Raw genomic sequence first — 15807 nt, 5'->3', positions numbered from 1 at the left:
GTTTTTCTGGAATTAAGTGCCCTAATGTTTTATTTTGCTTTCTCAATATCTCATGTTTTGAATAAGCAGAAATGCAAAGTAATTTTAGTTCTTTATTAAGCTCGACCTTCTTATGGCCCATGACAGTTTGAACCATTTTTTCAAAGACTTTGTTTGTGCTTTTAGAAGAGCAAATATGACTTCAATGGACATAAATGAAGCCCACAGGTAGATCTTTCAATGCCATGTGGAAGTTAACAATAGACTCTAGTTTTATTTTAGAACATTTTTAATTTTTAATGTTAAGTGGTGCTCTTTTTCAAAGAACGAATAATGACTCTGCAGGATGGGGTGCCTCAAAACCACGCCTTCCGTCTCCTAAAAGGTACATCGATTTACTATTATCATTAATATATATTAATAATAAAAAAATGTATGTAATAATATGTAATTATTTTTATTTTGAATGGGGAAGCTTCAGTAAGACCGCTTAACACATATAATCATCTTTATCTATCAACATAAAATTCATCCTGTTTTTCTTAGTAACCACAAACCAGCCTATGAAAGTAAAAATAAAGACTTTGATGAGGTATGTATTTCTCTCTCTTTGTCAATTCCTTTGGATCATTTTTGATCAAGGCCAAACTAGAAAGAACATAATGTTACACAGGAATAAGGAATCTCTAATTTAATTCATATTACTGTATACCGCACCATTGCTGAATTCTCTAATCTTTCTCTATGGTGTTCAAGTTTCAATATGTCATGTTTAAATGTCTTGCATACTCATATTTATTGCTGTTTCTTAATTCTTCATCTCAGTGTATGACCCATACATCATATAGTTGAAGATACTTTGATTCCATATCCTTCATCCTTGATAACTGAAGAAAAAACATTGCTAGTTGTCTTCTGAATAAGTATGTGACAAGTTTTGATTGGCTGTTAGAAATCCAAAGCTCATGATTGCTAATTCGACTGTTCTACAGCATGAATGTCTGGTTTACAATGTGAGGGAAGATTGGTAATATACATTGTATCTTTTATGTCCCCAGTCTAACTTTGACATTTATGGGAACGTGTAACTCATACATGATGTTCAGGCTGAAGAAAAGAGCTGCAGACTACATATTTTCTTCCTGATTTGTCTTTAAACTTATAGATTATAGGCTTTGCTATGAATAAAAACCAAACCTAGAATAATTAACCAAAGTCAATAAGAACAGATTCTTGTTTTTTTTCCCCCCAATATTTTGGTGACTATATAAAATGAAAGGATTATTAATAGCGTTTCAAGCTTGATATTGCAAATTGTGTGCTTAGGCTAATATTCTGTTAGATCTTTTGTATTTCTTGAAATTGTGTACAGGTTGGAAGATGAATTCTTTGCTGTTTTACATGAAAATAAAACAAATGTCAGGAAAATGTACCTTTTGCTTAAAATGTGTGCTGTCATCCTGCAGTTTGAGGATGTTTCACTATAGAAAATGGACTTATTTAGTGGTGCTATTTTGATTAATGAACATTGCAGTGATTGCAGTGAGTTTCTTGGGCTTCATCTAAATTTATCATACAGCAAATGTGTTTTTTTTGCATTAAATGTTGAATTACAACTTTTGTTCATTGTACTACTGCATGGTAAAACATTTTGTCTGAATGATGGCTTGGTTTTTTGAGAGTAGTGTAGTGCAACAACAAAAGATGTAAATAAGCATAGGTAAACAGGCATATTTAGGGCAATTACCAAAGAACAACTTTGGGTTTTGGGAATATTAAAATATTCCAATTAATTGTTTTAATTAAATTTTTTGAACCCTTTGGACATAATTACAATAAATGGAATTTGTTTTAGATTTACACGTTATACATGTGTTTTTCCAGCAACACACTATATTTCTAAATCAAGATATCACCAGAATTGGAAAGTTCAGGTTCAGAAAATAGAAATCCAGACAAGGATTTTGATTCAACCAACCAGATGAGCATAAAAAAAACACAGTACAGAGTACTCAACTGGTTAGTTGAAACAAAATCTTGGTCTGGATTTCTGAACCTGAATTTTCCACCTCTGGATATTGCTCTATAAGTATTATATTTAATTAAATGATCACATGCAAATCTATTATTATTGGAAATTGTGTTTATAATGTAGCTTCAAAGGTTGAGTGGAACAAGTTAAAAGATAATGTCAAAAAAGCACCAGTTACTGCTTTTCATTGCCCACAGAGAGGCTATTCAGCCCATTACTGTTGAACTGTACTATTATATTTTCTTTTGTGGTCTTTTTGTTAGCTTTAATAAGTCTAGAAAATTTCCCATAAACCCTTTCATTTACAGGGTGACTAACAGCAATCTATGTTGAGGCTGACTTTCTTTCTGAAACCATGATCACTTCCTGACCACATGTACATGTTTGTGTCCTTCCTCTTTTCATTTCTTTTTTCCTTGCACTTTTTCTTGTCTTCAAATTTCATTGTTCCTTGTGCAATGACAATAAAGGCATTCATTCATTCACATACTACAATGAGATGTAACAGGTTTTGTGAGAGTTAATGAAGGTGTATAACAGATGCCATATAATGGTTGCCTTATGCTGTGTGTACTGATCAACCAATTACGTAAGTATGGATCACAATAGGGCTATGTATTTCACTGCAAAGCAACAGATAATTATGGAAAAATATGAAGAATTCAAAAGTACAATAACGGTAAAAATAAGTACAATGGCTGCTGCCAGAACTATGAAAGTATGCTGACAGCAGATCATTGACAGTATAAATGCATAGGTACAGTTTGATTATTATTAGGAAAATGTCAATAATTGTCTAAAAATACTTCCATGTAAGGTGGGGTTAGATGCATGAAATCACATCACACCACTCAAACAGATTTATGGGCTGCAACCTTGTAATGGTGTGCTAATTTTTCGAGCACAGTTTTGTTCAATGGAACAAGAAACTGTGGTCCTTAGAGGGCATGGCTAGGGGGCAGGATTTGGAGGATGGATGGCATGTGCTGTGTAATTACATCAATTCACTGTCATCCAAAACCTGATTAGTCTCTAGTGAACAGAGATGGGCAAAAATGCATCAAAATGTATTTTGACCCTATTTGTAAGTGTATCAAAGTAAAGCACTAAATACAGCCATCAAGCAAAGTACCTCTCTCTCATATACTGCTATTCTTTTTTTATTATTAATATGTTTATTAAACAGAGACATCAAGAGTCACAAAAAGATAAACAAAATTGGTCATACAGATACAATATATGTGATTCTAGGTTATAAATAATTCAGTGTAATTTTTTTTTGTAAGAGAGAAATGAAAAAAAAGGGGGGGGGTGCTCAAGACTGAGGTATGGAAGAAAGAGATTTGAAAAATGTTATAAAAGATTGCCACTTGTCATAGAATTTATTAGGGTTACCCCTACTTAATCTTCACCAGTTTTAGAAAGGACATCGTATCTTTGAGCCACTGAGTGGTAGAGGGAGCTTGGGTAGCTTTCCAATGAAGAAGAAGTTGGCGTCTCACAAATAGGGAAGTGAAAACTAGAATATTCAGCTGGTTTGAAGCAGAGCATGTGAGCGGAGTGGAGCGGAGCAGGCAGAATTTGGTCAGAGCGCAGAGCGGTTTTTTAATTAAGGCTGGAGCGGTCGCTCTGTCTCGCTCCGATACCGCTCACACTATGATTCTGAGGTGTGCCCAAATCTACCCAGAATTCATCTTATCAAGACTGTTACACAAATTGGCCGAGATGGAATTCGCAAAGTATTTCACAAAGGAAACTGATAAATCATACAAGTGTGCTATTCTTATCAAACGTATAGATGACAATAATGTAGAGCAAGAACAACAATGTGGTGAAACTGTTTCAGTGAGTAAAGATTCACTTTGGAATCACTTTTCTGAGAAACTTTTCTCAGTGCGCTACGCGAACAGGCGAGCAAGTTTTATATGGTTGTAGCATATCAAGTCTATAAAGGAAATTAAAGTATAAAAGCCTATAAAGTAAATGTCATGCCCGGCTTGTACTATCCTCGTGTGTGCCACGCCCCCTCATTACCTACTGTACGCATGCTACCCCGATTGTGATCAAGTGTTTCCTGTTATTTCGGCTTGTCTTGTGTATTTCAGTCCGTGTTCAAGTCTGTTTCCTCAGGTCTGTCATTAACGTGGTTTTGCTGTGTGCTTCCCCCGTCTACTGTCAGACCTAAATAAACCCCGGTTTGTCCTATTCACGGCTCTCTCGCTTGCTTCCCCGCTCGCCTGCACGCAGTCATCACATAAATATTGGTAATCAAATAAATTCGTTTTGTCATTCAAAGTAGGTCTAATAGGATTTTTTTTATTTCACGTAACGCTGTCAATGAAATTTTATTTTATAGAGAGACGCAGCAGCAGCATCAACAGAAAAAAATTGAGAAATTTAAAACGTGGATGCTTAGCCTGTATATTCTTTAGGCAATTAAGCCAACTGATTCCTGTATTTTTAAGCCTATATACACTCAACTAAAAGATTTTTAGGAACACCATACTAATACGATGTTTGACAACCTTTCGCCTTCAGAACTGCCTTAATTCTACGTGGCATTGATTCAACAAGGTGCTGAAAGCATTCTTTAGAAATGTTGGCTCATATTGATAGGATAGCATCTTGCAGTTGATGAAGATTTGTGGGATGCACATCCAGGGCACGAAGCTCCCGTTCCACCACATCCCAAAGATGCTCTATTGGGTTGAGATCTGGTGACTGTGGGGGCCATTTTAGTACAGTGAACTCATTGTCATGTTCAAGAAACCAATTTGAAATGATTCGAGCTTTGTGACATGGTGCATTATCCTGTTGGAAGTAGCCATCAGAGGATGGGTACATGGTGGTCATAAAGGAATGGACATGGTCAGAAACAATGCTCAGGTAGGCCGTGGCATTTAAACGATGCCCAATTGGCACTAAGGGGCCTAAAGTGTGCCAAGAAAACATCCCCCACACCATTACACCACCACCAGCAGCCTGCACAGTGGTAACAAGGCATGATGGATCCATGTTCTCATTCTGTTTACGCCAAATTCTGACTCTACCATTTGAATGTCTCAACAGAAATCGAGACTCATCAGACCAGGCAACATTTTTCCAGTCTTCAACTGTCCAATTTTGGTGAGCTCGTGCAAATTGTAGCCTCTTTTTCCTATTTGTAGTGGAGATGAGTGGTACCCGGTGGGGTCTTCTGCTGTTGTAGCCCATCCGCCTCAAGGTTGTGCGTGTTGTGGCTTCACAAATGCTTTGTTGCATACCTCGGTTGTAACGAGTGGTTATTTCAGTCAAAGTTGCTCTTCTATCAGCTTGAATCAGTCAGCCCATTCTCCTCTGACCTCTAGCATCAACAAGGCATTTTTGCCCACAGGACTGCCGCATACTGGATGTTTTTCCCTTTGCACACCATTCTTTGTAAACCCTAGAAATGGTTGTGCGTGAAAATCCCAGTAACTGAACAGACTGTGAAATACTCAGACCTGGCACCAACAACCATGCCACGCTCAAAATTGCTTAAATCACCTTTCTTTCCCATTCTGACATTCAGTTTGGAGTTCAGGAGATTGTCTTGACCCGGACCACACCCCTAAATGCATTGAAGCAACTGCCATGTGATTGGTTGATTAGATAATTGCATTAATGAGAAATTGAACAGGTGTTCCTAATAATCCTTTAGGTGAGTGTATACTTATATGATATTACACAGTTCACTAGTCTTTGTACGTGACCGGCTGTGAAAGTAGTTTGTTAGTTGTTGCGCACGACTCGCCATGAGTCTGACCAATCAGCGCTGGAACCATTGTAGTTCGAACTACGGTAAACTTGCAGTGAGTCTTACCAATCAGCGTTGGAACCATGGTAGTTCGAACTACGGAAGTCCCAACTAACTATCTTGGTTCGAACTACTGTGGTACGACGGTTTTGGGAAACAGTCATACTTCGGATGTTGGTTAGTTTGAACTACCGTAGTACGATGCACCATTAATGCTAACTTCCGTCGTTTTTTGGGAAACGCACCCCTGCATATTTAAGCAAATCTCGGAAAAACTTTCTACCAAAATTAGTCTTTTAGTTCAACAGCTTGCTGCTTCTCCCTCCTCTACCCTACTGAAATCTCGTTTTGAGTTGCAGTCCAAATTTGAGCTCATTACAAGAGCGCCTTCTCTTACGTTCTCGTTCTACATATTACGAGCATGGAGATAAAGCAAGTCGCCTTCTAGTCCACCAACTTCGTCGTCAGGCAGCCTCACGCATAATTCCTCAGATTAAAAACCCTCATGATACTTTACTTAGAGACCCTACTGATATTAACTCCGTATTTTTTACCTTCTAACTTATATACAGTTGTGTTCAGAATAATAGCAGTGTGTCTAAAAAGTGAATAAAGCTGAAAATCCTTATACAGTCGAACTTCGTTACAACGTACCTCGGGGGACATTAAGAATTTGTACGTTATAACCATAGTACGTTGTAACCAAGTCCCTCAAAATGAATGATAGAACACAAAATGTATATAAAAAAACTTTTAGAAAACACCCCTCAAGTTGACACTATGACATACAGCTTGTGTAGTTTGAAGAATATAATAGGAACTATATTCTTCAAACTAGGTTAATATCAGTTACTCATAGACAGCCGACATAACGCAAAATCCACTGCCGGCTTATCGTTCAAATCGCCTTACTGTAACCTAATGTCAAACCGAAATTATGCACCTGTATATGATTCAATTGGCTGAAATAAATTTCGATACATGTGTTAGACATCTGTCTTTTGTTAATTTCTTTCACTATATCTCACACAATTACCCCAATAACCACACAGTTTCAGAACTTAGTTCGCGTCGGCAGTATAAGGCTGCCATGTATAATTCTGAATTATTTCCACCTTGTCGGTCAGCGAAATCCGTTTCCTTTTAGCAGGCATCTTGCTTGATATGCGGCAGCATGACTCCATGCAAAACCATGAAAAAACGGGGGCTGCATGCAAGGAGTCCGGCCGGCGTGGAATGCTTCGTGAGGATAGGTTCATACAGTTAGGTGTTGCTAAGCGATGTAGATGGCCGGCAACAGCCGATTTTGAATTGTGCGCGCGCTCGGAAGATGAGGCTGTACGTTGTAACAAAGGTCAGTTTGCCTATTTTCCTCTGAAAATCATACGTTATATCGAAGTTTACGCTGTAAAGGTGTACGTTCTAAGCGATACCGGCAAATGGAATAATGCATTACGCGAATTCGGGACATCGAAATTTGAACGTTGTATTGGTGTAAACGTTATAAACGGGGTACGTTGTAACGAGGTTCGACTGTAATAGTTTTTATTTCCATACATGCAAATGCATTGGGAACACTACAAATTCTATTTCAAATCAAAACAAGAAGAGAAATTCATCACATTTGTGTTACTCCTTTACAGAAAGTGAAGGAAAGGGAATATTAGGCTGTTCAAAAAAATAGCAGTGTCCATAGCTTGGCTTCATATAGGTGTCATCTGATTGTAACAGTACTCACAGGTAACTTTAGACCTTCTTTGATCTTCCTGGAGCTGATCATTGGCTGAGTCTTTGCCATTTTGCCTATTCTTCGATCATTTGAATGGTAGTTTTTTGTTTTCTTCCACGTCTTTTAGGTTTTGGTTGCCATTTTAAAGTATTTGCGATCATTTTAGCTGAGCAGCCTATCATTTTCTGCACTTCTTTATATATTTTCCCCTCTCCAATCAACTTTTTAATCAAGGTATGCTGTTCTTCTGAACAATGTCTGGAATGACCCATTTTACTCAGAATTTCAGAGAGAAATGCACTATAACCAGCATGTACAACATTTGCTGCCTTCCTTCCTTAAATAAGGCCCATAATTGGCATCTACTTTTTCACAGAATGAATAACCTCACTAATTGAACTTCACACTGCTATTATTTTGAACACGCCCCTTTCAAGTAATGATTCTGTTACACATAATCAGCAGCATGCATGTCATGACTGTTGGGTCTGTTGGTTTTCCATTACTCTACTACACCTACTAGTAAATTATTTGCCATGTAGAAATATAATTTCTACCAAAAACGGTGATTGATCAGGTTAGTCATGTCGGACTGCTATTATTTTGAACACAACTGTACATCTGAATTTCTGTCCCACTCACCAGATATGCATTCCTTCTTGGATGGTCCTAACTTTCCTTTACTAGAGCAAGATGCTGTTGACTGACTTGATGCGCCTTTGACAATACAGGAAATCAATAATGCTATTAATAGTATGCAAAATAATAAGGCACTTGGCTCTGATGGATTTCCTGTGGAATTCTTTAGAAGGTTTCAAGACAAGTTGGCCCCACTTCTACATTCTGTATATAATGAATCTCTACATCATGGTTCTATCCCACCTACTTTGAGACAAGCCTCCATAAGTCTACTTTTAAAAAAAGATAAGGATCCTGATCATTGTAGTTCTTACAGACCTCTTTCTTTAATAAACGTAGATGCTAAGATTCTTGCTAAGACTTTGGCTCTTTGTTTGGAAAAAAATCCTTCCAAAAATTATCTCAGATGAACAAACTGGATTTGTTAAGGAGCGCCAGTTGTTCTACAATATACGTACCCTTCTAAATGTTATATATTCTATAACTTCTATAACAACCCCTGAAGTAGTAATCTCGGTTGATGCTGAAAAAGCATTTGATAGGGTAGAATGGGACTTGGGCTGGGAAAAGGGATTTATCTCGTGGATACGTCTTCTTTACACATCCCCGCTGGCCTCTGTCACAACTAATGGTGTTCAATCAAGTTCCTTCACTTTATCCCATGGCACCCGGCACGGCTGCCCCTTGTCTCCCTTATTGTTTGCCATAGTTATAGAGCCCTTGTCAATCTATCTGAGATCTTCCTCTGCCTTCACTGGGATAATACGTTCTGGTATGGAGTTAAAGCTTTCACTATATGCAGATGATCTATTATTGTATGTTTCAATAAAATCCAAACCACTCCATACCCATAATTCTTTCTGTCTTTCAGAGGTTTGGTGTATTTTCTGGTAATAAAGTGAACATTCCCAAGTGTGTATGCTTCCCTATTAATGATCTGGCTATGCGACTTGATCAGCTTGATGTCCCATTTAAATTGAGCCCCTCTGGGTTTAATTATCTGGGGATCAACGTTACTAGAAAACTGGTTGAACTTCATTCAGCGAACTTCTCACCTTTCTTACCTAAAATAGCTCTGACCTTCAGAGATGGGCTAGTCTACCTCTTTCTTTGATTGGTAGGATCAACACAGTTAAAATGAATGTCCTGCCCACATTTTTGTTTCTATTCCAATGTCTCCCTCTATTTTTGCCAAAAATATTTAAGTTTTTTCAAAAATATTGATCAAACCATTTCGGCTTTTTTATGGCAAGGTAGGGCACTCAGGATATGTAGATCCATCTTACAGAGATGCAAATTTAAGGGCGGTCTTTCCCTGCCTAATTTTCAATTGTATTACTGGGCAGCACACATCCACAAAGTCTGATTTTGGCTTGCACCGACTGATTTGCCTTGGTGCAAGCTAGAGGTGCAATCCTGTACTGATTCTTCTTTGTTGGCCCTTCTTTCCTCAAATACTTTAACTAACCTCTCTGGCTTTATACAGTAGTTAACCAAGTGGCACGCTCTACCCTCAAAATATGGTACCAGTTCAGGACACATTTTAAGTCTACCTCACCATCCATTATTGCTCCTTTATTGCGGAACCATTTGTTTAAATCCTTGTTTACAGATTCCACCTTTTCTGCTTGGCATAATAAAGGGCTGAAATCTTTTAAGGACTTCTATAAAGATGGTATCTTCCAAAACTTTGCTGTGCTGTCAAATGAATTTAACCTACCCCCATCTCTTCTCTTTCGGTACTTCCAGGTCAGACACTGTGCCAGATCTTTATTTCTGATGTTTCCATCTTCTCCTCCAAGGCAACCCTGGGAGAAGCTTCTCTGCCTATATTTTTCAACACATCTGACAGTTGTGATAAATGTCGTCTTTCCCCCTGTAACCTCACTCACATGTTCTACTCATGTCCATCACTATCTAATCTTTGGCAGAACTATTTTAACATGTTGTCTGAGGTATTTTCCAAGACTATAGAAATTTCTCCTCATATTGCCATTTTTGGGCTCCTGGGTAATTATTATCATTATACAGTGGTACCTCGGTTCTCGAACTCACTAGAACTCAAATTTCTTGAAAGTCGAACAAACCAGTTTCACCTAGAACTGGATCTGACTATCAGAAGTCGAACCGTGAACGCTGACCTAATATAAATTGTACGGGCCAGGAAATGAGTCATACTACAATGCAATTCTTACTTGAATGCCTTCTTCACACACTGGACGATAAACCAAATAAAGCAGCGCAACATTACAGTAACTAACAATAAATAAACCACTAACTTACGTGTAGTATTAGAGCATTTATGTCATTTATTTAAACTTTATTTTACCAGGTAAATTAACTGAAAACCAGTTCTCACTGCTTTACGTGACATTCGGGAAAAATAGCAGATTACGCATCGGAACTGCCCGGGATACAAACGTCATGCGTGTAACTAAACTCTTCAGCCAATAAGGGCAAAGGTGTGTCGACACGGAGGCGGTTCCAGTTTGTGCAGCCGGGTGAGAGGTTGCAATGTATTGCGTCAGGATCAGAATACGTTGCTTTAAGCCAGCGCTGTAAGCAAGTCGAATGCACCCAATGACCGGACTGAGGAAACAAACTGAAACGCGGACACGCGAGGTTAAAAAGGGGGCGTGGCACATGGAAGGAGCGGACTATCGGGGCAGGACAGGGGTAATGTTGGGATAATGGTGCGTTCGTTCCGAATTGAGTGACATCACGTCCGACAATCTCCCGTTCGAGCTACCCACATCTCGGAACAAACATGGCTGCCTCCATGAACACGTTGCTGTGTGTTGTTGCTTTATATTTTAGCAGATTTGGAGTTTTCCAAATGAAGAAAATGGAGAAATGGAGATTTTTCCGAGAGACAAACAAGAAACACAAACTAGTCAAACCACATTAAAAGCTTTATAAAATATTTTAGTACATTCATAGCGATATTCTTTTTTCGAACGGTAAACAAACTACAAACAAACCAAGTCGCCATGTTGAAATTACGTCACAGGAGCAACTCGGACCACAAAATCTTCTCCGACTTTAACGTCATAAAAGGGGCGTGTTTCCGACGGGAAGTGATGTTTTTCATGACGTATCGTGACGTTTTCATCCGAGTTCCAACTTGGAGAGAAATAATCGAACACACCATAAGATCTTTATCGTTTTGGAAACCATTAAGAAAAAAATGCTCTTCTTGTTTTATCCTGTTCATTTTGTGTTTAAATGCTAAAAAAAAAAAACATATTTAGAATTCGCAGATAACCTTAGAAGCAGAACGTCCACGATGGTATTCTCTGCGAGCCAGGCTAAGTTAGCAGACATAAGGAGATTAAACGTGTGGCTAAAATGGTGTTGTAGGAAAGAAGGGTTCATGGGGCACTAGAGGACCTTCTGGAACAGGTGGGACCTGTTCAAGCCAGATTGGTTGCATCTGAACCAGAGGGGAACCAGTGTATTGGGGAGGCGTATGTGTAGAGTAGTTGTGGAGTCTTTAAACTTGGGACTGGGGGGGGCAGGGAGGTTAAGTAAGAACATGGGTGGGGGGAGATGGAAAGCCCCAAATAATATTGAAAGTGGGCACTGTAAAAGGCTTACCCTTTGCGGTCTGTATTTAAACACAAGGAGTATTAGAAACAAAATTCATGATTTAGAGGCTTTTATTTCATTAGACTTCTATCACATTATGGGAATAATAGAAACATCGCTAAGTGACAATGATGGAGAAGAATATAATATGGATGGTTACACGCTGTTCCGTAGAGACCGGATAGGCAAGAAGGGAGGTGGTGTTGCAGAAAACTTGCAGGCAAGGGAGCTCACTGATATAAATAAAAGTACAGAAGCTATATGGGTGAAACAAGATGCTAAAAACTCAAATGACCTAATTGTTGGTGTTTGTTATAGAGCACCTAATATAGTTGCAGAGGAAAGCAGAATGTTAAACAACCATATCAGGCTAATGAGTAATAAAAATGATGTAGTGGTTATGCATGATTTTAATTTACCTGGGATACAGTGCAACTTTGTTAAAATCAATACCAGAGGAAAAGCCATTCTCAATCTTGTTTTCTCTAATACGGAAGCCTTGAACAGCATTTGATGATTTTTTTTCGGAGACAATAAGTCGTTATTTTGGGAAATTTACATAGTTTGTGCTTTCATTCCAAGTTAACCCTTACTGATGTTAACTTTATGTAGACCATTAATATGCTCCATATTATTCTTATCGTTTGTCATAAATCACCTATAAACTTATCATGTGTAGCATTTCATAACATTTTATATTCCACTAATTCGTTTCTAAAACATTGCCTGGGTAATTCATCTACATCCGAACTGAAAATCAGAATAACATTGACTGATAAGCCAGGACAAAATTACGTCGCACGTTATTACGTTGGTGCAGTTTGACCCGTATGTCTAATCATTGGGTTGCTGTTTACAGTGCACAGACAGAAAAATTCAGTGGTAAGAACATGAGCAGCCTTAACCGCGGCGAATATAAACCCTTCAGGTCATGGTTTTCGAACATACGCACTCAGCCGACCCACTAGGAGATACCGTAACTGTACTGCCCTACCCACATAATGAACTGATGAACAACCAAAATCTGACCTGACCCAAGAAAAAGCGTTGAATCCTAAGTGATGAAATCTATACCAGTAGATCTTTTTTAATCCACGATAAAAAAAAAAGTTAGACACTAGTATACATTTCAACGTAGGCTACAGCAAAGCCATAAAAAGCTACCAAAACAAAGTTGCACAAATATGTACATGTAGTGAAGTGAAAATGATTATTTATTATATGTGAAACACACCAGTGCACAGCACTCTGCATTTGCCCCACCAACTGAAGCAGTGGGCAGCTATCAATACAGCACCCGGGGAGCAGTGTGTGGGGATGGTACCTTGTTCAAGGTACCTTGAGTGGGATTCAAAATCACAATTCTCCAGTCAAGGGGTGGATCCCTTAACCACTAGGCTACCAACTGCCCCCAATTGCAAGAAAGTTGTAACAAAATGATAGCTTATAAGACTATTTTAGACTATTATCCTGTTAAGTGGTTTACTGTAGAAAATTACAAAAAGAATCCACAGTTCCATGATTAAACTCTTTCCAATGCTATGATCGCGACTTCTTGAGTAAAAAGTACGCTCACTGGATATATGCGCTTGATGCTGATAGCATATGGCAGACTGTTACGATTGCGGTCCGCCAGGCAGGCAGTGGGCACAGACGAGGCAGACAGGAGAAGACAGAGTTTATTACGGGTAAACACGGAACAGCAACTAACACATTAATGACGGATCTGGGGAAACTAACTCAGACGCAGACTAAAATACACAGGACAAGCCAAAAATAACAGGCAACAGGTGATCACAATCAGGAATTAACATGAGGTAACGAGGGGGGTGTGGCACACAGGAGCATCGGACGAGCAGGTCATGACACAGACTATAAATGTATTATAATTTATACCTATCATTATGTCGAAATAACGACTTATGCCGTTATAACGACTTATGTCGAAATAACGACTTACTATCTCATTATAACGACTTATTATGTCGAAATAATGACTTACTATCTTGTTAAAACGTCTTATGTTGAAACAACGCCCCCTTAAACAAACATCCTGCCCCCTTAAATCAAACTTTTAGAAGTTAAGGAAGAAAATAAACTGAATATGGACAAGATTTACTACGGTGGCTGAAAAATCCAATGAAAAAGGCACAAACGAGATGATAAGTTTCACTTCTTGTTCGCTCTTTCCCTCCGCATTCTGTTTGTGCGTGGGCTCACACAGTACTCGGCAGAGATTCCCTACACACCCTCCCCCCAGCTAAACATCCAATCACTGTTAGTATGCAAATTAACCAGTTTCTCAGTAGGCATGGCAGAGCGAAATGAGCTGTGCGATTGCGGGAGGTTTAGAGGAACCAGCAATCTCTCTCGTCAAAATCATAGCGACTCGTGAGATCATGGTTCGAATTACGGGGGGTACTGGGGGGTACAGTACCCCCCGATCAAGACCAAGAGCCCCCCAAATAGACAAAAATAGCACTTTGGGGGGTCTTAACATTTTTCTTTTGTTTTTTTTTTTAAAAAAAGAAAGAAAGATAACCTCACCTTGTAGGAAAATTTTATGTAAAACGATTTCAGACCGTACCATTTTAACCACCTCAGCGTTGAGTCATTCATTCTCATTATGCGATTTCTTCATTGTGATTTCAAGATTTCAAGATTCTTTATTTGTCACATCCATAGTTATAACAAGTACAACATGTAGTGAAATAAACCCTGACCGATCCTATTTTTCAGTTTTATATTTCAAGACTTGGTGAATTTCTTTTTTCTTTTTCATAACTTAGCCTACCCTTTTTAGTTTTGTTAATATTGGCAATAGTGAAAAGTGTTTTGTTGGGTTCAAATATGTTTGATATATGCCATCCAATTAAGGTAAATGTCATGTTTTTAGTTGTTTTAATCTGATGAGGAATATTTTATTTTATTTTTTGTTGTTTTATTTTTCCCCCTGAGGGATTGCCACCTTACTGTGGTCAGGGGCTTTGCGTGCCTCAGTGACCCTAAGAGCTACATCAGCAGAAGCTTAGCCTTCAGGTGGGACCCCCAAGTTGGACAGGTCTTAGGGTAGAGGCCTGACAAAGTGCAATCCAATTACATGACAAAAACAGTTATCCAGAGCACCCCCACCACCACCCCACCCCTTTCCCGCCTCCGTCGCCACCATGTGCCCCCTTCACATTTCTGTCTGCCTCCTCATATATGCATGTCTAGAACCGGCCCCGGGTTAAATGTGAGGTTAATTTTAGTGTCCGAAGAGCAAAGTCCAAAACAAAAATATACTATGTTAGGAAGGCTAGCTTTAATGGTATGAGACTGAAACTAGAAACTGTAAACTGGATGGAGTTAAATAACAAAACTGTTGAAGAGGCATTGGATATTTTTTAAAGGCACATTGTTGCAAGTGCAACAGGACTTCATACCTGTTTCCAGGAAAACTAAAACTGCAACCAAGGTGGTTTACTATGGAAATTAAGAATAAAGTCAGGAGGAAAAGGGCTCTGTTCCACAAATGGAAAATAACAATGATGTTGAAATAAAGCAGGAGTATCTAAGTCTACAGGTTGAGTTAAACAATAAGAGGAATGTCAAATGGAAGATTGCAGTGTTGGCTAAGGATGACATTAAAAGTTTCTTCCGATATTTTAACTCCAACAGAGCTCTAAAAGTTGAAATCATGAATATGTATGGGTCTTATACTTGAAAATGAAATTGATGTAGTTAATGAGTTTAATGATTGTGTTGCATGGGCATTCGCTGTAGAGGACACGAGTAACATACAGCCTCTTATTACTAATCCATTGTCTTCTATGACTAACTTATGTATAACTGAAGCTGATGTGCTACAAAGCCTAGCAGTCAAGGAAGAATGTTGCACATTACTAATATCTTAAGAAATAATATATTAATAAATATATAAATTGTTGATTTTACTATCTTATAGATTGATGGCAGTTTTACTGATAATGACTGATGAGCAGCTGAAAATGTATTTGCCATCCTATGAAGATTGACTTGCAGTGCTGGGCTTTTGCAGAAGAAAGAAGAATGACTCTAGAGGTA

At 38.5% G+C, this 15807-nt stretch overlaps 2 protein-coding genes across 11 annotated transcripts in view; one reads left to right on the top strand and one right to left on the bottom strand.

Moving 5' to 3' along the window:
* The window catches only part of LOC111837194 (myelin-associated glycoprotein-like), a 31686-nt gene extending 29174 nt beyond the window's left edge, over window positions 1-2512 (top strand). For 3 of the 10 annotated variants that reach the window (XM_023799054.2, XM_023799098.2, XM_072716419.1), the window contains 4 exons: window positions 166-207; window positions 287-364; window positions 526-571; window positions 1038-2512. In XM_023799054.2, the coding sequence (XP_023654822.2) occupies window positions 166-207; window positions 287-364; window positions 526-571; window positions 1038-1067 (196 nt within the window). In that variant the 3' untranslated portion in view covers window positions 1068-2512. Of the gene's footprint in view, window positions 1-165; window positions 208-286; window positions 365-525; window positions 572-804 lie in introns of those variants that run through there. The other 7 variants (XM_023799084.2, XM_023799088.2, XM_023799072.2 and 4 more) reach the window with 7 other exon arrangements.
* LOC140592626 (sterile alpha motif domain-containing protein 3-like) overlaps window positions 1-15807 on the bottom strand; it is a 229178-nt gene that overhangs the window by 107252 nt on the left and 106119 nt on the right. The window lies entirely within an intron of this gene.

This window comes from Paramormyrops kingsleyae, chromosome 9 (genome assembly GCF_048594095.1).
Source record: "Paramormyrops kingsleyae isolate MSU_618 chromosome 9, PKINGS_0.4, whole genome shotgun sequence".
Taxonomy (NCBI): domain Eukaryota; kingdom Metazoa; phylum Chordata; class Actinopteri; order Osteoglossiformes; family Mormyridae; genus Paramormyrops; species Paramormyrops kingsleyae.
Note: the sequence above shows the minus strand (reverse complement) of the source record. Positions and strands in the feature narration are given on the sequence as shown.